The following is a 25,395-nucleotide window of genomic DNA, read 5'->3' on the forward strand; positions in this document are numbered from 1 at the left end:
TGTGGTGTTCTGCCATAAACAGCGCTCCCTTGTCTTCATGGTTTGTGTGTGCTGCCCCTCAATCTTTTCAGGTCAGTGGAGCTGAGAGGCAGCACCAGGTATAACCCAAGGACACGTCATTATACAGGAAAGCAGAGATTTTTTTTCTAGTTTTGTACAATTCTCTCAAACATTTCTATTTTGACCTGTTTGGCCCTAAATACATGCAGAGCAGGGCACCGGCTCCATCGTACATCGTCTGGTATTCTCATCTTGAAAAGTAGAAATGTATATAGTAGATGTGGATCCCACTAACTGGGCCATGACAGGCTCCGCCTGAATTCCTGAAAATCAGTAGCGCCTCATTCTTGGGATACATGTGGGTCCCATCTGTGAGATCCACATATACTGTACCATCCGTTATATAATATCCATGGATACGACATCATTGCACAAGATAAGAATCTCCCTGTAAGCGTAAATTCAGAGTTTAGTGGAATTAATATGGATTTCAGATTCCTCACCAGTAGGGATGAGTGGACCTGTGGATGTTTGGGTTCAACCAAACTTTAGTTCAAGGTTCGGTTCGGGTATAAGAACTCTAGCCCAAACTTTAATCAGAACCTGAACCCCATATAAGTCAATGGGGACCCGAACTTTGGTGCTGTAAAATGGTGGAAGAGTTAAGGGGGTTTCAGAGGAGTCTCTATCACTCTGTTCTCCCAGAACTCTGAATGCTAAAATGGACTTCTGGGAGAGGTCCGTGTTCGGACTCTAGGTGTCCTGTACAAACCATGACCTTTACAATTTGGGTTCGCTGATCTCTACTCTCCAGGGTCTAACGGGTAACGTTTCTACTTGTGGAGAGGAACATGTGAAGCCTGGCATGTCAGAGTGAGGACACGCTGCAAAACCGCTAAAAGAAGTGACATGCTGAAGTTTCCACAAATGCAACAGTTTTCCGTGTGAATTGTGCTCTCCCAGCCCGCTAGTACGCGAGGCTTTGTCTCTGCAGCACGGGCGAAGCGCAGGGGCGGAGGTTGGTCAGCGCCAATCATCTTCGGAGCGGCACGAGGCGGCTCTAAGGCATGAGCCCAATTATGGCGCCTGGGACAGCGCCATGGCCATAACTTAGGTGGCCGGCTGCCCACTTAACATTAGTCTTCACATCAGAGAGGATTTTTAATAAGTTGTAAATTGCAAAATTGTTTGGTTTTTTTACAAGCACTTTGTAATTTGACGTGTGAACTTGAGAAAACCCATTAAAAAAGTTAAAGGTAGAAATCCCCATTAAGGTTTCCTGTCAGGGCAGGACGGCATTCTCTCACCACCCGCCCTAGCAGTGCGCACATTGTACACCAGCACTGGGGTAGTGGTAAAGAAGGGTGCGGGGCACGGGGGACATATTATCCTGCAACACCCGCCACAGCGCAGCTGCTCCCGTCACACACCGCCTCACACGCCGCACAGCACGTCCATATATGGAGCGAGCTGGAACCGGAAGTCGTGTGCGGCGTGACACAGAATTGCTTCCCCCGGCCGTGGCCTGAACGTGAGTTGTGCTGTCAGTTCGCTTGTGTCTGCCGGCAGCTCCACATTTGTCGCGGCCATGCAGGTTAGTGTATGTACTGGTGACCTGTACGTCTCCTAGAGGAGCTGACATTTCCTGGCTGTCCCCACATTAGGAGCCCCGTGCAGTGCTGTGCCTCACACTGGGGATAGTGGGCCTGGAAATGGATTCCGATAGGAAATTCCCACTTTTACTGTTAGAATGCTGTTTGTACGGATCACTAATGGTATAAGTAGCCTTAAAGGGGTTCTACCAAGTTTGTATCTTATCCCCCTAATGGAAAGGGGATAACTTCTCGATGGCAGGGGGCTCAATGCTAGAACCGCCACAATCCCGAGAAGAGCTCCGTGTGAATGGAGTGTTGGGCGAACATGAGCCCCTCCGCTCCATTATTGCTTTGTGGAAATGCCGAACACGGCGCTCAGCTACCTCGAGCCGTCCCACAGAGAATGAATGGAGCCGAGGTGCGCATGACCAACTAGTAACATAGGAGGCCCTGTTCTTAGAATCAGTGGGGGTCCAAGTAGTCAGACTCCCAGCGATCAGGAGGTAATACCCTATCCTCTGGCTAGGGGATAGCATTCAGACTCGGTACAATCCCTTTAAGTCCCCCCGCCGTACACATTAGATGGTGTCCAATGCCTGTAGGTGCCCTTGACACTTCTCTGACAGATGTGGGTGAGAAGGATCCAGTGTGTCTGATTTCCTACAATGTTTGTTACCGCCCCGGGGGTCTGCGCTGCTCCGGATGCGGCGTCCTGCTCCACCAATTGTATGTGCGAGTCTATGCAGCACAACTCCTACCACTAGCTCAGTCAGCTTCAGATGATAGAATAATCTGATAAAACTTCATCAAGTTTTGGCACCAAAAACGCAGAAAAACCCGATACCTGCATTTTTGCTGTATTTTTCCACTTACTGTTTTCAGAGCCGAGAGAAGTGACATGCTGCATTTTGTAAAAACGCAGTTCTTTGACAAATCAGTCAGGGGAAAAAACATGAGATTTCTGACTTTGCTGGAACTGTGAAATGCAGCTGAAAATTTGCATAAATAAAAGCTGCAAAAACGCAACGTGTGAACATAGCCTACGTATGTGTAGCAAAAAAAAAATCTCCCATGAATTATCGGAGGCATTGCAGATTACATGTTGGTTCCTGCTCTTTTCCGCCTTACGTGTAGGCTATGTGAATGCGTTCTAAGCGCTATATGATGGCTAAAGTGCTGCCTGGCACAGTGTGGCCAAGATATGAGTAGGCGCCGACCAAGTCTCACAGGGTCACCCCTTCAGTTGAATGTATGCTGTAAATGCATCACCAAGTCATATCAGTATTTCATGCATTCATTTACTTTCCTTAGTTTAGAACTTGTGAATTTTGAAAAGATTAATGTCCAATTCATCCCGGCAGTCCTAGCTCCCATTGACTTCATTGGGGAGAGCTGCACACATGCACAGCCACCTTGGTTTTCAGATTCTGTATATATGGAAATGTAATGACTCTAGATATGTATCCCAGTGTGTTGTGCATTTGATAATGTGGATTTTGTTCAAATATATCTATCTCAGGACCCAAATGAAGATACAGAGTGGAATGATATCTTGCGCAGAAAAGGCATCCTTCCGCCCAAGGAGGTACCAAAGGAGGATGAGGAGGAAGAAGCAGAGACCCTCAAGCAGCAGTCCGTTGGTGAGTACCGGATGTGATAATCCCAGAGTACTTTTAAAGCCTTGTTTACATCTGAGTTTGTCAAGTTCCGTTATCTTGTTTTGTTATGGGAGCAATGAACCTGATGGCAGAGCTGGATTCGTCACATAATGGATAGCAACGTCTCCTGTGCAGGGGTCCATTGTGTTTTTGCTATAGTATCCCTCATGTTCCAATTCAATCTTAGTGGTAAGTGTAGTGAAAATTAAGACCGATGCTTCCAGTAGAGCATCCAATGTAGGCGTTAATGAAACCTAACCTTTTTTTTTTTTTTTTAATTATTTCTACGTATTCTTAGCAATATTTTTACAGATCGTGCTAACTTTACTGGTCAAGCTTAATTCTCTATTATATTTAATTTTACAACACACATTGACTTTTTTATTCATTTTTCTTGTAGACAGACCTATGAAATGTGACTCTACCAAATGTTGGATTTTAAAAAAAATAATTTATTTTGCTTTTCTTCTGGTGCATCTCGTTCCAGTCATTGCCTGGAGTAAGTTTCTGGAGGAGACTTTCTAATTTGGAGGACTTTTTGTGCTAAAGTGTGATATTTAGGACTTGATTTATTCATATTGTTTGAATCCTTTAAGTAATAAGTACTTCTAATTTTATGTATTTTTTTTTTCTTCAGTGAAAACATATGAGGACATGACACTGGAAGAACTTGATGAGAATGAGGACGAATTTAGTGAGGAAGATGAGCGAGCAATAGAACAATACAGGTGAGCCACTTAGTTCCTGTTCTTACAAAAAACACAGAAGATATGTTCTGCCCATAATAAGACCTGTGTAAATACTAAGTGTTAGTGACGCTTCCGCTATAGTAATATAAAATCAAGTCTTGGCTTTATCCAGTTGCTCCTATGAGAAATTGTCACCTTCAGTGTTTGGATGATGGGGCCGCTTCACTTCACAAAATCACAGTCATAGTCCTTACCCCGGGCTCATAGGTAGAAACAGGGTGACTAGAATAATATGTACGGTGAGTATATAACATATTTCCTAGTCATGGTAAGACATTCAAAGCGGTATATAATTTCATATCAAAGTTCGGTCTGTAGCGTTTTCAGAATATTTCTTCCGTAACAATAAATCTGTTATGAAAATATGGTTCCAATACAAGACAAGAGGAAAGAGACATGCACAAACACAGGGAATCAACAAAAAAATATAGCAAATTTTATTAATTCAATGTCCTTTGACCACACAACTTGAATTAAAAACATTTAAAACCACAATTGACAAAAAAATTTACCCAAGAAGACAAGGAATAATACACATGGGGGAACAGTCCCTTATCAAATTTCCTCCTAAATCATATGCTGCCCAGGTAACACAGTAGTTGGCTTTCATTTAGGCCTTGAAAAAGTCCTGCAATTATAGATTGGTACCCAATTTAGGCAAAAAAAAGTGCACACGTGCAATTCCTATAGTAAATAAATGAATACCGTATGTACTCGAGTATAAGCCGACCCGAGTATAAGCCGACCCCCCTAATTTTGCCACAAAAAACTGGGAAAACTTATTGACTCGAGTATAAGCCTAGGGTAGAAAATGCAGCATTTACCGGTGAATTTCAAAAATAAAAATAGATGCTCCATACCGTTCATTATTGCCCCATAGATGCTCCATATACAACTGTGCTATATAGAATGCTCTGCACCGTTGATTATGGCCCCATAGATGCTCCTTATAATGCTGTGCCATATATAATGCTCTGCACCTTTGATTATGGCCCCATAGGTGCCCCTTATAATGCTGTGCCATATATGCTCTGCACCTTTGATTATGGCCCCATAGGTGCCCCTTATAATGCTCTGCCATATATGCTCTGCACCTTTGATTATGGCCCCATAGGTGCCCCTTATAATGCTGTGCCATATATGCTCTGCACCTTTGATTATGGCCCCATAGATGCTCCTTATAATGCTGTGCCATATATGCTCTGCACCTTTGATTATGGCCCCATAGGTGCCCCTTATAATGCTGTGCCATATATGCTCTGCACCTTTGATTATGGCCCCATAGATGCCCCTTATAATGCTCTGCCATATATGCTCTGCACCTTTGATTATGGCCCCATAGATGCTCCTTATAATGCTGTGCCATATATGCTCTGCACCTTTGATTATGGCCCCATAGATGCTCCTTATAATGTTGTGCCATATATGCTCTGCACCTTTGATTATGGCCCCATAGGTGTTCCTTATAATGCTGTGCCCCATATATGCTCTGCACCTTTATGGCCCCATAGGTGCTCCTTATAATGCTGTGCCCCATATATGCTCTGCACCTTTATGGCCCCATAGGTGCTCCTTATAATGCTGTGCCCCATATATGCTCTGCACCTTTATGGCCCCATAGGTGCTCCTTATAATGCTGTGCCATATATGCTCTGCACCTTTGATTATGGCCCTATAGGTGCTCCTTATAATGCTGTGCCCCATATATGCTCTGCACCTTTATGGCCCCATAGGTGCTCCTTATAATGCTGTGCCCCATATATGCTCTGCACCTTTATGGCCCCATAGGTGCTCCTTATAATGCTGTGCCCCATATATGCTCTGCACCTTTATGGCCCCATAGGTGCTCCTTATAATGCTGTGCCCCATATATGCTCTGCACCTTTATGGCCCCATAGGTGCTCCTTATAATGCTGTGCCCCATATATGCTCTGCACCTTTATGGCCCCATAGGTGCTCCTTATAATGCTGTGCCCCATATATGCTCTGCACCTTTATGGCCCCATAGGTGCTCCTTATAATGCTGTGCCCCATTTATGCTCTGCACCTTTATGGCCCCATAGATGCTCCTTATAATGCTGTGCCCCATTTATGCTCTGCGCCTTTATGGCCCCATAGGTGCTCCTTATAATGCTGTGCCCCATATATGCTCTGCACCTTTATGGCCCCATAGGTGCTCCTTATAATGCTGTGCCCCATATATGCTCTGCACCTTTATGGCCCCATAGGTGCTCCTTATAATGCTGTGCCCCATATATGCTCTGCACCTTTATGGCCCCATAGGTGCTCCTTATAATGCTGTGCCCCATATATGCTCTGCACCTTTATGGCCCCATAGATGCTCCTTATAATGCTGTGCCCCATATATGCTCTGCACCTTTATGGCCCCATAGATGCTCCTTATAATGCTGTGCCCCTTATATGCTCTGCACCTTTATGGCCCCATAGGTGCTCCTTAGAATGCTGTGCCCCTTATATGCTCTGCACCTTTATGGCCCCATAGGTGCTCCTTATAATGCTGTGCCCCTTATATGCTCTGCACCTTTATGGCCCCATAGGTGCTCCTTAGAATGCTGTGCCCCTTATATGCTCTGCACCTTTATGGCCCCATAGGTGCTCCTTATAATGCTGTGCCCCTTATATGCTCTGCACCTTTATGGCCCCATAGGTGCTCCTTAGAATGCTGCTGGTGCTGCCGTAAAAAAAAAAAAAAAATCACATACTCACCTCTCTTCTCAGGACGCCGGCGCTTTCAATAATTACCTGCTCCTCGTGCGGCTCCGTCTCCAGCACTGACGCTCAGCAGAGGGCGCGCACTGACTACGTCACAGCGCCCTCTAACCTGAGCGTCACTGCTAGAGGACGCTGCAGACGGAGCCGGAGCGAGGAGCAGGTAATTATAGCGCTGCGCTCCCCTTACCTGCTGCGGCGCGGTCCCTGCAGTCCCTGGCTTCTCCGGCGCTGCAGCTTCTTCCTGTAATTGAGCGGTCACATGGCACCGATCATTTACAGCAATGAATATGCGGCTCCTCCCCTATGGGGGTGGAGCTGCCTATTCATTTCTGTAATGAGCGGTGCCATGTGACCGCTCAGTGCAGGAAGAATCTGCAGCGCCGGAGAAGCCAGGGACTGCAGGGACCGCGCTGGGAGCAGGTAAGTATAACTACACAGCCCCCGCTCCCCCTCCCCTGCTGACACCCGGGTATATGACTCGAGTATAAGCCGAGAGGGGGACTTTCAGCCCAAAAAAATGGGCTGAAAATCTCGGCTTATACTCGAGTATATACGGTATATATAAATATAGCCTAAATGCACAGATAACAATTTAGTATCATTACCATATACACATCTTAATAAAGGACCAACATAGTTGAGCAAATAATTTAGACAAATAAAGAAATATACAAGAATACATATAGCCACTCATAGTGTCACTCAGGTGAAGGTACGCGTTGGGTGGGCCACATGGGAGCCGGTTCCTCTCTTTTTCCATCTTAACCTCCTCAGCTATATACAGAGTGTGAGCATGTCCATTAGGAGCTTATTTTGGCTATATGTATTCTTGTATATTTCTTTATTTGTCTAAATTATTTGCTCAACTATGTTGGTCCTTTATTAAGATGTGTATATGGTTATGGTATTAAATTATCTGTGCATTTAGGCTATATATATATATATATATATATATATATATATATATATATATATATATATATATATATTTTCATTTATTTACTATAGGAATTGCACGTGTGCAATTTTTTTTGCCTATATTCGGTACCAATATATAATTGCAGGACTTTTTCAAGGCCTAAATGAGGGCTAACTACTGTGTTACCTGGGCAGCATATGATTTAGGAGGAAATTTGATAAGGGACCGTTCCCCCATGTGTATTATTCCTTGTCTTCCCTTTTGTCTTCTTGGGTATATTTTTTTTTTTTTTTGTCAATTGTGGTTTTAAATGTTTTTAATTCAAATTGTTTAGTCAAAGGACATTGAATTAATAAAATTTGCTATATTTTTTTGTTGATCCCTGTGTTTGTGCATGTCTCTTTCCTCTTGTCTTGTATTGCCTATGCTTGACATGCTGCGGGTTGATCACATAAAATATTATTGTTGATGGTGCCTTCTATCCCTAAGTGTTTTGCGAAAATATGGTTCCAGTGGGAGAGGATTTCCTCATGCAGGACCCTCTTTTTAGCCAGAGTATTGGTCTATAGGTCCATCGTATTTACCTCCATAGGGCCTGGCTCATCCATAAAGTATTAATTTCAATAGGAAAAAGGCCAGCTGGTTACTTTCCTGCTTATTACAGCTGGTCTCAACAATTGAAAGCTTTGATTTTCAACTCATCTGGGGACATTTCACCTACATATGGGTTGTACAAACTGGACAAATCTGTTTTCTTAAATCGTGAAGAATTTGTCCAACATGGTAAATGGAGAATCCATGCAACTGTACGTTACACACACTTATCAGTTCTGACCTGTGCACACTTTCTTGGAGACTTCTGGACTAACATGGAGGTGACATAGAACAGCTGAACTCAGTTAATTGTAAGTAATCTCTAAAATTAGACTGTAAATCTAAATTCCCACAATGGTTCATTTTAATCTTTTTTTTTTTTTTTTTAACCCCTTCATGACCCAGCCTATTTTGAGCTTAAAGACCTTGCCGTTTTTTGCAATTCTGACCAGTGTCCCTTTATGAGGTAATAACTCAGGAACGCTTCAACGGATCCTAGCGGTTCTGAGATTGTTTTTTCGTGACATATTGGGCTTCATGTTAGTGGTAAATTTAGGTCAATAAATTATGCGTTTATTTGTGATAAAAACGGAAATTTGGCAAAAATTTTGAAAATTTTGCAATTTTCACATTTTGAATTTTTATTCTGTTAAACCAGAGAGTTATGTGACACAAAATAGTTAATAAATAACATTTCCCACACGTCTACTTTACATCAGCACAATTTTGGAAACAAAATTTTTTTTGCTAGGAAGTTATAAGGGTTAAAATTTGACCAGCGATTTCTCATTTTTACAACGAAATTTACAAAACCATTTTTTTAGGGACCACCTCACATTTGAAGTCAGTTTGAGGAGTCTATATGGCTGAAAATACCCAAAAGTGACATCATTCTAAAAACTGCACCCCTCAAGGTGCTCAAAACCACATTCAAGAAGCTTATTAACCCTTCAGGAGCTTCACAGCAGCAGAAGCAACATGGAAGGAAAAAATTAACATTTAACTTTTTAGTCACGAAAATTATATTTTAGCAACAATTTTTTTATTTTCCCAATGGTAAAAGGAGAAACTGGACCACGAAAGTTGTTGTCCAATTTGTCCTGAGTACGCTGATACCTCATATGTGGGGGTAAACCACTGTTTGGGCACACGGCAGGGCTTGTAAGGGAAGGAGCGCCATTTGACTTTTTGAATCAAAAATTGGCTCCACTCTTTAGCGGACACCATGTCACGTTTGGAGAGCCCCCGTGTGCCTAAAAATTAGAGCTCCCCCACAAGTGACCCCATTTTGGAAACTAGACGCCCCAGGGAACTTATCTAGATGCATAGTGAGCACTTTGAACCCCCAGGTGCTTAACAAATTGATCCGTAAAAATGAAAAAGTACTTTTTTTTCACAAAAAAATTCTTTTCATTATCATATGGGCAATAGGATAAAATGGATCATAAAATTTGTTGGGCAGTTTCTCCCGAGTACGCCGATACCTCATATGTGGGGGTAAACCACTGTTTGGGCACTCGGCAGGGCTCGGAAGGGAAGGCGCGCCATTTGACTTTTTGAATGGAAAATTAGCTCCAATTGTTAGCGGACACCATGTCGCGTTTGGAGAGCCCCTGTGTGCCTAAACATTGGAGCTCCCCCACAAGTGACCCCATTTTGGAAACTAGACCCCCCAAGGAACTTATCTAGATGCATATTGAGCACTTTAAACCCCCAGGTGCTTCACAGAAGTTTATAACGCAGAGCCATGAAAATAAAAAATAATTTTTCTTTCCTCAAAAATGATTTTTTAGCCTGGAATTTCCTATTTTGCCAAGGGTAATAGGAGAAATTGGACCCCAAATGTTGTTGTCCAGTTTGTCCTGAGTACGCTGATACCCCATATTTGGGGGTAAACCACTGTTTGGGCGCACGGCAGGGCTCGGAAGGGAAGGCACGCCATTTGGCTTTTTAAATGGAAAATTAGCTCCAATCATTAGCGGACACCATGTCACGTTTGGAGAGCCCCTGTGTGCCTAAACATTGGAGATCCCCCAGAAATGACCCCATTTTGGAAACTAGTCCACCAAAGGAACTAATCTAGATGTGTGGTGAGGACTTTGAACCCCCAAGTGCTTCACAGAAGTTTATAACGCAGAGCCATGAAAATAAAAATAAAAAATTATTTTCTCAAAAATGATCATTTAGCCTGCAATTTTTTATTTTCCCAAGGGTTACAGGAGAAATTGGACCCCAAAAGTTGTTTTTCAGTTACTCCTGAGTACGCTGATACCCCATGTGTGGAGGTAAACCACTGTTTGGGCACACGTCGGGGCTCAGAAGGGAAGTAGTGACTTTTGAAATGCAGACTTTGATGGAATGGTCTGCGGGCGTCACGTTGCATTTGCAGAGCCCCTGGTGTGCCTAAACAGTAGAAACCCCCCACAAGTGACCTCATTTTAGAAACTAGACCCCCCAAGGAACTTATCTAGATATGTGGTGAGCACTTTGAACCCCCAAGTGCTTCACAGACGTTTACAACGTAGAGCCGTGAAAATAATAAATCATTTTTCTTTCCTCAAAAATGATGTTTTATCAAGCATTTTTTTTATTTTCACAAGGGTAACAGGAGAAATTGGACCCCAGTAATTGTTGCGCAGTTTGTCCTGAGTACACTGATACCCCATATGTGGGGGTAAACCACTGTTTGGGCACACGTCAGGGCTCGGAATTGAGGGAGCACCATTTGACTTTTTGAATACGAGATTGGCTGGAATCAATGGTGGCGCCATGTTGCGTTTGGAGACCCCTGATGTGCCTAAACAGTGGAAACCCCTCAATTCTACCTCCAACACTAACCCCCCCACACCCCTAACCCTAATACCAACTGTAGCCATAACCCTAATCACAACCCTAATTCCAACCCTAACCCTAAGGCTATGTGCCCACGGTGCGGATTCGTGTGAGATTTTTCAGCATCATTTTTGAAAAATCCGCGGGTAAAAGGCACTGCGTTTTACCTGCGGATTTTCCGCGGATTTCCAGTGTTTTTTGTGCGGATTTCACCTGCGGATTCCTATTGAGGAACAGGTGTAAAACGCTGCGGAATCCGCACAAAGAATTGACATGCTGCGGAAAATACAACGCAGCGTTTCCGCGCGGTATTTTCCGCACCATGGGCACAGTGGATTTGGTTTCCATATGTTTACATGGTACTGTACACCTGATGGAACACTGCTGCGAATCCGCAGCGGCCAATCCACTGCGGATCTGCAGCCAAATCCGCACCGTGTGCACATAGCCTAATTCTAAAAGTATGTGCACACGCTGCGGAAACCGCTGCGGATCCGCAGCAGTTTCCCATGAGTTTACAGTTCAATGTAAACCTATGGGAAACAAAAATCGCTGTACACATGAAAAACTGCACGGAAACGCAGCGGTTTACATTCCGCAGTATGTCACTTCTTTGTGCGGATTCCACAGCGGTTTAACAACTGCTCCAATAGAAAATCGTAGTTGTAAAACCGCAGTGAAATGCGCAGAAAAAACGCGGTAAATCCGCCATAAATCCGCAGCGGTTTAGCACTGCGGATTTATCAAATCCGCAGCGGAAAAATCCGCAGAGGACCAGAATACGTGTGCACATACCGAAACCCTAACCCTAGCCCTAACCCTACCCCTAACCCTACTATTTTTATTTATTGTCCCTACCTATGGGGGTGACAAAGGGGGGGGGGGGTCATTTATTATTTTTTTATTTTGATCACTGAGATAGATTATATCTCAGTGATCAAAATGCACTTTGGAACGAATCTGCCGGCCGGCAGATTCGGCGGGTGCACTGCGCATGCGCCCGCCATTTTGGAAGATGGCAGCGCCCGGGGAGAAGACGGACGGACACCGGCAGGATCGGTAAGTATGATGGGGTGGGGGGGGAGCACGGGGGGGGGAATAAGAGCATGGGGGGGTGAATCGGAGCGCGGGAGGGGTGGAACGGAGCACGGGGGGTGGAACGGAGCACGGGGGGGGGGGGTGATTGAAGCACGGGGGGAGCGGCCAAGAGCACGGGGGGGAGCGGAGCACAGGACAGAGGGGAGCCGGAGCAGTGTACCGGACAGATCGGGGGGCTGGGGGGGGGGGGGCGATCGGTGGGGTGGGGGGGCACATTAGTATTTCCAGCCATGGCCGATGATATTGCAGCATCGGCCATGGCTGGATTGTAATATTTCACCAGTTATAATAGGTGAAATATTACAAATCGCTCTGATTGGCAGTTTCACTTTCAACAGCCAATCAGAGCGATCGTAGCCACGAGGGGGTGAAGCCACCCTTCCTGGGCTAAACTACCACTCCCCCTGTCCCTGCAGATCGGGTGAAATGGGAGTTAACCCTTTCACCCGATCTGCAGGGACGTGATCTTTCCATGACGCCACATAGGCGTCATGGGTTGGATTGGCACCGACTTTCATGACGCCTACGTGGCGTCATGGGTCAGGAAGGGGTTAACTTCCAGATAGTTTCTAACTGCATACTTGTTGTGCCTGGCACTGAGCTCTGCCACCTCAAAGTGGTCACGGACCGCTCCTGCCAGTGATTCTGCTGCTTCCTGGTGACGTCACATTGACAGAGCAGCCCCTTCTCTTCCGCTCTGCTCTGTTGGTGGGTGTGACTGCCGATGTCATGCTGATTGACAGGTGGTTCAGCCTAACGCAGCGGGGGAGGTTGTCAATCGTGTACCGTCGACAGAGCCGCCCAGAATAGGAAGATCTACTCTGTTGATGTGAAGCAGCAGAATCGTCGGCAGTCTGCGACTGCTTTGAGCCAGAATGGAGCGGAACAAGAAGGTAGTTGGTAAGAACTTGCCTGTTAGTTCTTATCCCCCTTTAATTGGAAATGCAGAAATGGTAAGAAATGTTGTTTTCTGTAGCAGCCATTCTACAGGGTGCAGAGGACTGTAGAGTTTTTCAGTAAGTATATTCGTATCATAATTTGGATTCATTAAAAATCTGCAACAAACTTGCAATATAATGCTAGTGACCATTAATAAAATCCCATTCACTCTATGGAGAGGGCAGAAGTCTGAGCAGATTTAAGATGATGCTGCTGACTTTCTGAAACTTTTATGCCCTATGTGTTGCAGCTTTAGTTCAAACTTTGCTCTTTGCATTGTAGAGGGTTAAACTTACAGAAAAATCCACACTCATGGAAATATCTAGCAAGTCTGAAAACTGCAGTTATAATTGCGTATGGAAAGTGATATTAATAATTTTTGCTCTTCGTCATAGGCAGCAAAGGTTGGCTCAGTGGCAAGCAACGCAAATAAAGAATAAGTTTGGGGAGGTGTTGGAGATCTCTGGACAGGACTACGTACAAGAAGTGACGAACGCTAGTAAGGATCTCTGGGTGATTTTGCACCTTTACAAACAAGGGTAAATATCACCTTATTTTAGTTCCAAGTCATGTGATCACCAATCATGGTGCTCAAAGGAAAAATTTGTTGTAGCAACCCCTTTTCCTGGGCCTGTGACATATGTGATCTCCGCTGTCATTGACATTAGACAATCAACTGAAAAGCTGTTATTAATCTCCTGCCTTCCTCATCTAACAATCTCCTATATGTTTTTTGTGCTTTTTTGATTGCTCTGCTTGCTTCTGTGCATATTACCATCAAGCGGCTGAAGTTGCCATTTTCACTTCCCAACCCTTACTATAACCAGGAACAAAAATAATTTCCTTGTCTACAAAATTCCTAAAACCAAAAGGGGGGGCCTTGTTCTCCTTGGGAATTTAGAAAGCCCTTTTACTGTGGATAAACTAAATTCTAAGGGCACCAAGTCTACACATTGCACTCGATCGGAGATTATTAATGCTCTTTTTATACATTACCCTTGAACTAAACCTTAATGGCATAACATTGTTGTAAGGCTGGGGTCACACTTGCGAGTGCAATGCAAGAATCTCGCATCAAGTCCCCTGCACAGCCGCCGGCACTCGGGACCAGAATTTGGGGCGGCATGTATTTCTGTGCAGCTGAACGCTCCGGTCTCGAGTGTCGGCAGCAGTGCAGGGGACTTGATGTGAGATTCTTGCATTGCACTCGCAAGTGTGACCCCGGCCTAAGATTTCAGTTGGTCCATGCCCCTTTCGCTAAACCACACTCTTTGCAAAATTTCAAAAAGTAATAGCCTTTTTGAGCTTCTTTAAAAATTTGTGCCAGAATTTTGGTGCACAGCCAATAATAAACTCCCATAGATGTGTTGTGATTCAGTCTCAGGTGAAATCCCAGCTGCCACCTACAATAATAGTAAATAGGAGCAAATTATTCCGTTGTATCTGATTTGGAGGAGCTTTTGTGACAATCTTAGATGTCTTGTAGTAGTTGCAATTAATCAGATTTTTAGTTTTGAAGGATAGTACTAGACTTGTGTGTGTTTTAGGGCGAGTTTCATGTGTCAAGTTGTGTGTTGAGTTGCGTGTGGCGACATGCATGTACCGACTTTTGTGAGATGAGTTTTGTATGGCGACATTCGTGTAGCAACTTTTTGTGTGTCGAGTTGCATGTGACAGTTTAGTGTAGCAAGTTGTGTGCAGCAAGTTTTGCCCATGGCGAGTTTTGCACGTGGCGTGTTTTGTGTGGTGCGTTTTGAGTATGTGCAAGTTTTGTGTGAGGCAACTTTTGCATGTGTTGAAACTTTTGTACATGTGTCAATTTTTCCGCGTGTGCAAGTTTTGCGTGTGGCGAGTTTTGCGTGAGCCTAGTTTTGCATGTGGTGAGTTTTGCGCGTGGCGAGTTTTTTGAGCGGCGACTTGTGTTTCGACTTTTATGTGGCGAGGTTGGTGTATGTGTGGTCAAATGTGTGCTGAGGGTAATATGTGTTCAAGCACGTGGTAGTGTGTGGCGCATTTTGTGTGTGTGTTCATATCCCCGTGTGTGGTGAGTATCCCATGTCGGGGCCCCACCTTAGCAACTGTACGGTATATACTCTTTGGCGCCATCGCTTTCACTCTTTAACTCCCCCTTGTTCACATCTGGCAGCAGTCATTTTGCCTCCAACACTTTTCCTTTCACTTTTTCCCCATTATGTAGATAGGGGCAAAATTGTTTAGTGAATTGGAAAGCGCGGAGTTAAAATTTCACCTCACAACATAGCCTATGACACTCTCAGGGTCCAGACGTGCGACTGTGCAAAATTTTGTTGCTGTAGCTGTGACGCCTCCAACACTTTTTTCCTTTCACTTTTTCCCCGTTATGTAGATAGGGGCAAAATTGTTTAGTGAATTGAAACGCGCGGGGTTAAAATTTCGCCTCACAACATAGCCTATGACGCTCTCGGGGTCCAGACGTGTGAGTGTGCAAAATTGTGTGGCTGTAGCTGCAACGGTGCAGATGCCAATCCCATACATACATGCATGCATGCATGCATGCATACATACACACAGCTTTATATATTAGACTAGCTGAAGAGCCCGGCGTTGCCTGGGCATAGTAAATATCTGTGGTTAGTTATAGCACGTCACGTCTCTTATTTTCCCATCACGCCTCTCATTTTCCCAATCACATCTTCAATTTTCCCCCTCACATCTCTCATTTTCTCCCTCACACCTCTCATTTTCTCCCTCACTCCTCTCATTCCCCCCCTAACACGTCATTTCGACCTCACATCTGTCATTTTCCGATCACTACACTATTTTCCCTCACTCCTCTCATTTTGCACTCACACCTTTTCATTTTCACCTCACACCTCATTTTCACCTCAGTATATACATGTTTGTCATCTCCCTTATATATAGTATACACCTGTAGGTCTTCTCTTGTATATAGTATATACCTGTATGTCATCACCCCTGTATATAGTATATACCTGTATGTCATCTCCTCCTATATATATATATACCTGTATGTCATCTCCTCCTATATATAGTATATACCTGTATGTCATCTCCTTCTATATATAGTATATACCTGTATGTCATCTCCTCCTGTATATAGTATATACCTGTGTGTCATCTCCCCTGCATATAGTATATATCTGTGTCATCTCCTCCTGTATATAGTATATACCTGTATGTCATCTTCTATATATAGCATATACCTGTATGTCATCTCCTCCTGTATATAGTATATACCTGTAGGTAATCTGCTCCTGTATATAGTATGTACCTGTATGTCATCTCCTCCTCTATATAGTATATACCTGTGTCATCTCTCCTGTATATAGTATATACCTGTGTGATCTCCTGTATTAGACCTCGTTAACACGTTATTTGCTCAGTATTTTTACCTCAGTATTTGTAAGATAAATTGGCAGCCTGATAAATCCCCAGCCAACAGGAAGCCCTCCCCCTGGCAGTATATATTAGCTCACACATACACATAATAGACAGGTCATGTGACTGACAGCTGCCGTATTTCCTATATGTTACATTTGTTGCTCTTGTAGTTTGTCTGCTTATTAATCAGATTTTTATTTTTGAAGGCTAATACCAGACTTGTGTGTGTTTTAGGGCGAGTTTCGTTTGTCAAGTTGTGTGTGTTGAGTTGTGTGTGGCGACATGCATGTAGCGACTTTTGTGAGCTGAGTTTTGTGTGGCAACATGCGTGTAGCAACTTTTTGTGTGTCGAGTTGCATGTGACAGGTTAGTGTAGCAAGTTGTGTGCAGCAAGTTTTGCGCATGGCGAGTTTTGCGCGTGGTGAGTTTTATATCTGGTGCCTTTTGAGTATGTGCAAGTTTTGTGTGAGGCAACTTTTGCATGTGTTGCAAATTTTGTGCATGTGGCAATTTTTCCGCGTGTGCAAGTTTTGCGTGTGGTGAGTTTTCCATGAGGTGAGTTTTGCACTTGTGGCGAATTTTGCGTGAGCCTAGTTTTTGCATGTGGCGAGTTTTGCGCGTGGCGAGTTTTGAGCGGCGACTTTTGTGTTTCGACTTTTATGTGGCGAGGTTGGTGTATGTGTGGTGAAATGTGTGCTGAGGGTGGTCTATGTGTTCAAGCACGTGGTAGTGTGTGGCGCATTTTGTGTGTGTGTTCATATCCCCGTGTGTGGTGAGTATCCCATGTCGGGGCCCCACCTTAGCAACTGATCGGTATATACTCTTTTGCGCCATCGCTCTCATTCTTTAAGTCCCCCTTGTTCACATCTGGCAGCTGTCAATTTGCCTCCAACACTTTTCCTTTCACTTTTCCCCATTATGTATATAGGGGAAAAATAGTTTGGTGAATTGGAAAGCGCTGGGTCAAAATTTTACCTCACAACATGGCCTATGACGCTCTCAGGGTCCAGACGTGTGACTGTGCAAAATTTAGTTTCTGTAGCTGCGACGCCTCCAACACTTTTCCTTTCACTTTTTTCCCCATTATGTAGATAGGGGCAAAATTGTTTGGTGAATTGGAACGCGCGGGGTTAAAATTTCGCATCACAACATAGCCTATGACGCTCTCGGGGTCCAGACGTGTGACTGTGCAAAATTTTGTGGCTGTAGCTGCGACGGTGCAGATGCCAATCCCGGACACACACACACACACACACACACACACACACACACACACACACACACACACACACACACACACACACACACACACACACACACACACACACACACACACACACACACACACACACCTTTATATAGTAGATGTGCCTTCTGTCCTCGCATTGTTGTATAGTGAACATTCTTCACACTTGTTTTCTAGAATCCCTCTTTGCACGTTAATAAACCAACATTTAGCTGCTCTTGCAAGAAAGTTTAAAGATGTGAAATTTGTGAAATCCATTTCAACCACCTGTATACCAAACTACCCTGACAAGAACCTTCCTACCATCTTTGTTTATCTTGATGGGGACATCCGTGCTCGGTTTATAGGACCACTGCTGTTTGGTGGAATTAATCTAACTCAGGATGGTAAGTATAGTATCAATGACCATGTCGGCTACTTTTTATGATATCATTTAAAGTGGTTGTTTAGGAAAAGTCTTAAAATATAATAAAGTAAACAAAGAAATGATACAGTAACTATCACTTAGTCATTCCCCACTGGTTCTGTAGTTATGGAGTCATGGCAATCATTCCCTGCACTACTGCAGAAACTGACTCGATTCAGGGGTCACGTGAATGATTGGCTGCAGCGGTCATGTGAAAGAAGGATGTGACATCATTGCAGATGCAAGTGAGATTGAATAAGTAGGCAGGCAATTAATATTTTATTTTAAAATTGTAAAAATAAGCAACTTTGTTAAATGTGTTCTCAAGAAGAGTGGAAGGATTTTTAATTTGAGGTGTACTGCTCGATTCTTGGGTTACTGGTAATCTCTGCAGTATCAGCGTTGGCCTATCTTTTAGGCAAGGAGCACAGCACTCCTCTAAAGCCTGTTCTTGCTGCATTGGCGAGTGCACAGTTCTCATCAGTGGCGAAACCATGTTTCTGGTCCAAACTGTTAATCCATAAGGACTAGAACACCCAAGGGAAAGCTTGGGAGTCAAGGGAAAGACAGTTCTGAAAATAAGTTATCGGAGAACACCTTCAAAGGGAGTCGGTCATGTAAAAAAAAAGCTATTAACATGTAGATATGGGATTAATCTGCAGGTTAATCACATTCTGAAGCAATGTGGCCACTATTTTGAAAGCCTGACTATCGGGAACTTTATTCCTCCCAGCGGCTTCAGGCTTTCAGTCGTAGGGGCATGGCTTCAGTCTCAGCTCAGTATACAGTGAATGGCGGACATAATCATGACCCAGCACAGACTGATAGCTGGCTCTACAGTGCATCAGTACAGAGCCAGCTATGGGTCAGTGCCGCGTCCGCCGCACTCTATGTACTGAGCTGTGCCTGAAGTTGCACCTTTATGACAGAAAGCCTGAAGCTGCCAGGAGGAATAAAGTTCATTTCCTCTCAACAGCTAGGCTTTCAGTGCAGAGACAACACTGCTTCAGAATGCTTTTAACCTACAGATTAACCCCCGTATTGCAGGTTAATACCATTTTTTTTTACATGACAGGCAACTATATTTGAATAGAAAAAGATGTATATTTACATCCAAGTGAGATATCTAGGTTGTTTCTTCTGGATGTTTTGTTCCATTGTTTTGGCTAGTGAAAAGATGGCCTCTGAATATTCTAGAAAAGCACTTAGGTGATGTCACAATGTCGCCTAGGTTTCTTTTTTTCAGAGTTGATGATGAACGACAGTCATATCTTGATTTTCTTGTATGTACTATGTATTTTATCCCTCTCATCAATACACACTGTATTGTCCGTATGGAAAAAGTGTGAACAGAGCCTGCATGATCTGTACGCAAATGTACCAGTTCAGTATTGTGTCTCTTATTATTTTCTCTGACACTGTTGTTTCTCTTGCTACAGAACTAGAATGGAAATTATCTGAATCTGGAGCTATTAAGACAGATCTCGAGGAGAACCCACGCCAACAAATTCAGGACCAGTTCATGTCTTCCATTAGGAATTCTTTTGTCACAACCAAAGACGTTGATTCAGATTAATCAGACTAATTTATATGCTTTTTATTTTACTTTTGTACAGTCATTTTAAAATATATCACTGCTCTGATTTATTATCAGCAGACACAGATCTCCCCAGCAGCTGCAGGAATCCGGCGCTGGGAAACAATGTGTGTTTCAGTGAAGGACTATTCAATGGCTGTTCTCCCCTCACTGCTCAGCTGACAGGTGGGCAGGGAAGTAGCTAATGAATATTCACTGCACTTAATCCTCGGGACCATGTGGTTTCCCCAGTGCTGATTGCAGGCAGCTGGGACATTTTTCTGCCTCCTGCAAGTGGGCTCCCAGTGCGATCCCACTCACCGCGGCCCCCCTCCACACATGTTACATCCCTACCATAAGACACACCCACACTTTCCTCCCAAATTTGGAGGAAAAAAAAGTGCGTCTTCTGGTCAGAAAATACGGTAGTTGTGAAGCAGTTCTAAAAAACTATGTATGCATCTATGTTGTATAGAGTCAACCAACTTCTGGCTCCTGTCACCTGTTATTCCAGCCTAGGATGTTTGCACTACAGCCCACAATTTCTTGGCATTTGTTGGCTTTGCCTCAGAAAATGCATTTTTGATGTCACCCCACAAATGTTCTATCGGAATAAGGTTTGGCAATCTTGCTGGCCAATCCATAACCTCAGTTATGTTGGACTGGAACCAAGATTTTACTTGTTTACTGGTGTGTTTAGGGGCCTTGTCTTGTTGAAACATCCATTTCAAGGGCTTATCCTCTTTGGCATAAAGCAACATGACCTCTTCAATTATTTTAATATCTGCAAACCGGTCCATAATCCCCGGTAAGCGGTAACTAGGTCCGGCACCATAGTAAGAGAAATATGCTCATATCATGATGCATAAGTTTTACCATCTCCAATCTATTTTTAATCAAAGTACGCTGTTTCTGAAAAATGTCTCAAAGGAACCATATGTCTCAGACTTTCAAGGAGAAATTCATGTACAACATGTCCTGCCTTCACCCTTAAATAAAGGCCACCTGATTCACACCTGTTTCTTCACAGAATGATTGACCTTACTACTTGAACTCCAGTCGGCTATTAGGGTATGTTCCCACAGTCTGTAAACATTGCGGGTTGATCGCTGCGTACATCCACAGCATCCAGATGTTACAGTATAATGAATGGGATTTGAATAAATCCCATCTCCACTATACGTGCATCGGCACCTGCGGCTTCCCTGTGGAGACACACATGCTGCCCGTCTTTCCAGACCACAGCATGTCAATTTATCTTGCGGGGACGCTCAGTCTCCACAAGATAAATGTACCCGTACAATGTATTGGATGCAGTGATTCCACACGGTTCAATAAACACATGCTGAATGACCTGCGTTTTAATACACAGAGTCAAAAACCTGCAGATCATGAATACTGAGCCTGTTGGTTTTCTTAGAATCTACTGCACCAACTGGTAAATTGTTTGCCATGTGGTAATATAATTTATACCAAAAAAAAGTGATCAATCTGGTTAGTTATATTGGACTGCTATTATTTTGAACACTACTGTATATCTTTTATTTCTTACTTAACAGCAGCACACCCACATCTCCTACATTTGGGAATGTTTAGCTTGCAAAAGAAAAGACTTAGAGGAGACTTAATAGCAGTCTACAAATATCTGAAGGGATGTCACAGTGTAGAGGGATCATCATTATTCTCATTTGCACTTGGAAACTCGAGAAGCAATGGGATAAAAGTGAAAGAAAAGACACAGATTCGATATTAGAAAAAACTTTTTGACAGTGAGGGTGTTCAATGAGGAACAGGCTGCCATGAGAGGTGGTGAGTTCTCTTTCAATGGAAGTCTTCAAACAGACCCTGGACAGACATCTATCTGTCTGAGATGGTTTAGTGACTCCTGCATTGAGCAGGGGGTTGGACAAGATGACCCAGGAGGTCCCTTCATTCTATGATCTGCAGCCTCTAATGGGCTCAGTGCTGCAACAGTGCAGACGTTACTGGAATAACGATGGTCTGAGAGTTGAGTAGAGGGTGATAATATTTTACATGTGACACTGTTGCATTTAACTAGAGGTTGAACAACTTTAAAAAAAAAAAAAAAATATTCCCAGAAATTTCCTTTAATTTGAAACTTGGCAACATTTTTTTCTCTTCGCCACGACAGCACCCACTGAGAGAGGGGATCCGCCCCTAGGAACAGGAAACCTACAGAAAGATAAAAGGGGCGGCCCCCCCTCGCTCCTCAGTTGGTTTCCTGTTCCTAGAAGGGAACCTACAGAGAAGATTCTCTGAAGATTATATGAGAAGAGGAATACCCGCCTGGATTACCGCCTGTGCAGTTTGTGGTAGAGCGGCAGGGGCTCCAGTGCGGGTGGCAGGGTCGGGGGAATGTTCCTGCTGGCTCCCCCTCCTCTGTGGCACATGATGATGATGCCCATATAATACCAAGCAGTCTCCCTGCTGGGACACTGCTTTTTGGGAGATGCCTCACTGTGAAATATGCTATCACATTGGACCTGCAGCGCAAGGAGGCACGTTCCGCAACTTGGAGACCAGATGGTAAGAGTGTGCGGTATCACTGGCAGCAGCCGCCTACCTGTTCAGAACATATATGGGGAGGTCCATGCTTGTTTGGCTTGATCAGCTGGACCAGAAAATAAAAAATGGAATATCTAGACGTGTTTTTCTGGTAATTCAAACTATTAAAGATTTGGTTATAAAAGAGTGGAACAAACAAGGGCAAAAAGGTTTTGTGCCCATAGCATCTAAAAGACGCTACCCATTTGATGACGAGGACCTAGCTACTTGGGCTAAAGTACCTAAGGTGGATGCTGCTGTAACCTCTACTTCTCGTCGCTCCTCCGTGCCGGTAGAGGATGCTGGAACCCTGTCAGATCCAATGGAGACAAGTTACGTTCTGCTATTCCTTTGATTAAAGGTGCTGCGGCTTTTTTGTTAGACACCTCCATAGACTCTCTCCGTTTGGCAGCCAGAACAGCTAACTTGACTAATACAACTCGCAGAGCATTATGGTTAAAAAATTGGAAAGGTGATGCCCAATCCAGATCTAAGCTTTGTGCAATACCCTGTCAGGGTGAGTACCTCTTTTGGGCAGTGCTAGACGATATCCTGACTAAAGCGGGTAAGAGGAAAAAAGGGTTTCCTAATCCATTCATTCCCTTCTACAGAAGAGCATTCAGGAAGCCGGCATTTGGCAGGAGAAAGGACTATAAAGACCGCTGGAACAATAAAGATTTCAGACACAAGGGGAACCTATTTCACAGACGTCCTTTCAAACCGGCCGATAGATCCCGCTAGTTCTTCCCTGCCAGTAGGGGGTAGATTACTACATTTCGGTCACCAATGGAGAAAAATAACTACTAATTTCTGGGCCATTGATATTGTAACATCTGGCCTAACCTTACACCTTATTCGGAAACCTCCGGATTCTTTCCTATTGACTTCCTTAAAATCTCGGCCACAGCAGGAAGCATTAGAGAGAGGAAAGGGCTTTTACTCTCCCTTGTTTCGAATTCCCAAGCCTGATGGTTTATTTAGGACCATAATTTAAGGAAATTAAATACATTTTTAAGATCTAAACCCTTAAAATGGAGTCTATACGTTCGGCTATTAAGATTTTGTTTCCCGGCTGTTATATGGCGGTTTTGGATCTTAAAGATGCATATTACCATCTGCCTATACATCACTGACATCAACAGTTTCTTCGAGTAGCCATTATAATAGGAGGTCGAGTTTGTCATCTATAATTTAGAGCAATGCCCTTCGGGATGGCTATGGCTCCCCAGGTCTTTACCAAGTTATTATTAGAGATAATGTCATATTTACGGGTTAAAGACACCCTAATTATTCCATACCTAGATAGTAGGTAAATCCCCCTTCAATGTGAGCAGAGGCTAGCGGAAGTAGTTTCTTCTTTGCAATCACTTGGCTGGATTATCAACTGGGAAAAATCCAGACTTCAACCGGTGACCTGTCAAAGGTTCCTTGGGCTTCTTCTAGACTCGGTAAGCCAGAAATGTTTGCTTCCTGATGCTAAAAAGACATCCATAATTAATAAAGTAAGCCTAGCCGTTGACAGGCGTAGTATGTCCTTAAGAAAAGCCATGTCTTTGCTGGGTTCATTAACCTTGTGTATTCCCGCAGTACAGTGGGCACAACTACATACTAGGAAACTACAAAAATTTGTGTTACAGGAAGATAGCAGGCTGCAGGGACATTTAGAACGCACATTATTCCTGCCATCAGATGTAGTTCACTCCCTTAGATGGTGGTTAAAGTTCCTTGGTTGGTGGTCCCTTAAAACCTAATTGGTCTAGAGCAGAAACTAGTGACTCTTCTAATGTGAAGGAATTGAGGGCAATATATTATGCTATACTTAACTTTATACTGTTGATAGCTCCATTTTGGCCCAAAAGGCCATGGTTTTCATGGCTAAAAGCAATGTCCATTTCCGATCCTTGGATTCTTCCGGAGACCAGAGACCTGCTCTCACAGGGCCCCTTCTTCCACCCTCAAGTCAAGGGCATGAACTTCACAGTTTGGAATTTGAAAGGCAATTATTAAAACTTAGAGGATTCTCTGAGGGTTTAGTGAATACCCTCTTAAAAAGTAGAAAACCATCCACTACTAAAATTTACACTAAGGTCTGGCGGAAATTTCTTGAATTTCATACAGCACATGTGACTACGGACGTACCTATATTTCCCATATTAGAGTTTCTACAGAAGGGACGTGAATTAGGCCGCTCAGTAAATTCTCTTAAATTCAGATTTCAGCTCTAGGTGCCCTTTAGGATAGTCTTAACCCCTTTCTGACATCAGACGTACTATCCCGTCCAGGTGGGGTGGGCCCCCATGACCAGGGACGGGATAGTACGTCATGCCCTTTAATGCGACACTGCGACTTAAGTCGCGGTGATCACATTAAAATTCCGACGCCATCTTACCTCAGGGAAGATGGCCTCGGCATCCTGGGGTATGGCGTCCCCTCCCCCGCCTCCCGATCGCTGTGATTGGCTGTTCAATTCTGAACAGCCAATCACAGCCTTTCTCATTGTTTCAGCCAATCAGCTTGGCTGAAACAGTGAGGTTCCAGGCTAGGATCGAGTACCGATGTACTCGATCCTGGGGCCGGTGCCTGGCAACCCAGGCACCGGCCAAAACCCCCGGATTGGCGCGATCGACGATCACATCGATCGCGCCAATCGCAGGGCATAGCGGCGGTGTTACCGCGCTGTGCCCTGCCTGAAAGTGCCTGATCCGGAGCCGCAGGGCAGCTGAGGAAGGCTCCGGATCCTACAGCTGTGATTGGCGCGATCGATGTGATCGTCGATCGCGTCAATCAGGAACAGTCCCGCCGGATCGGCGCGATCGACGATCACATCGATCTCGCAGGGCACAGCGGCGGTGTTACCGCGCTGTGCCCTGCTTGGAAATCCAGCCTCATCTGCCTGCCACCTCCCCCACCACCTCCTGCAGCTCTGCCAATCAGGGCACAGCAGCGGTGTGCCCGCGCTGTGCCCTGATGGTGACCTGCCGGTCACTTGCTGGTGACCTGCCGGTGACCTGCCTATGATCGGAGCTGTGAGCTCCGATCATAGGCTGGTGCCTAGCGACACCGGCGTCACCAGGGCCACCTCTGATTGGTGGGATCGATGTGAT

At 44.3% G+C, this 25,395-nt stretch overlaps 1 protein-coding gene across 1 annotated transcript; it reads left to right on the forward strand.

Moving 5' to 3' along the window:
• Window positions 1-1,421: 1,421 nt before the first annotated feature.
• PDCL3 (phosducin like 3) lies at window positions 1,422-20,741 on the forward strand. The gene is made up of 6 exons (XM_069757585.1): window positions 1,422-1,594; window positions 3,115-3,235; window positions 3,891-3,981; window positions 13,513-13,656; window positions 17,922-18,130; window positions 19,590-20,741. The coding sequence occupies exons 1-6, from the start codon at window positions 1,589-1,591 to the stop codon at window positions 19,724-19,726; spliced, it is 708 nt and encodes a 235-aa protein (XP_069613686.1). The 5' UTR covers window positions 1,422-1,588; the 3' UTR covers window positions 19,727-20,741.
• Window positions 20,742-25,395: the final 4,654 nt, after the last annotated feature.

This window comes from Ranitomeya imitator, chromosome 3 (assembly GCF_032444005.1).
Source record: "Ranitomeya imitator isolate aRanImi1 chromosome 3, aRanImi1.pri, whole genome shotgun sequence".
NCBI classification, from domain to species: Eukaryota; Metazoa; Chordata; class Amphibia; order Anura; family Dendrobatidae; genus Ranitomeya; species Ranitomeya imitator.

What these genes read in the sequence shown, in the direction of transcription:
- PDCL3 (XM_069757585.1), top strand. An exon ending in CGAGCAATAGAACAATACAG is followed by an intron (nt 3,982 to 13,512) that starts GTGAGCCACTTA and finishes TCTTCGTCATAG; the next exon opens with GCAGCAAAGGTTGGCTCAGT. An exon ending in AATTAATCTAACTCAGGATG is followed by an intron (nt 18,131 to 19,589) that starts GTAAGTATAGTA and finishes CTCTTGCTACAG; the next exon opens with AACTAGAATGGAAATTATCT.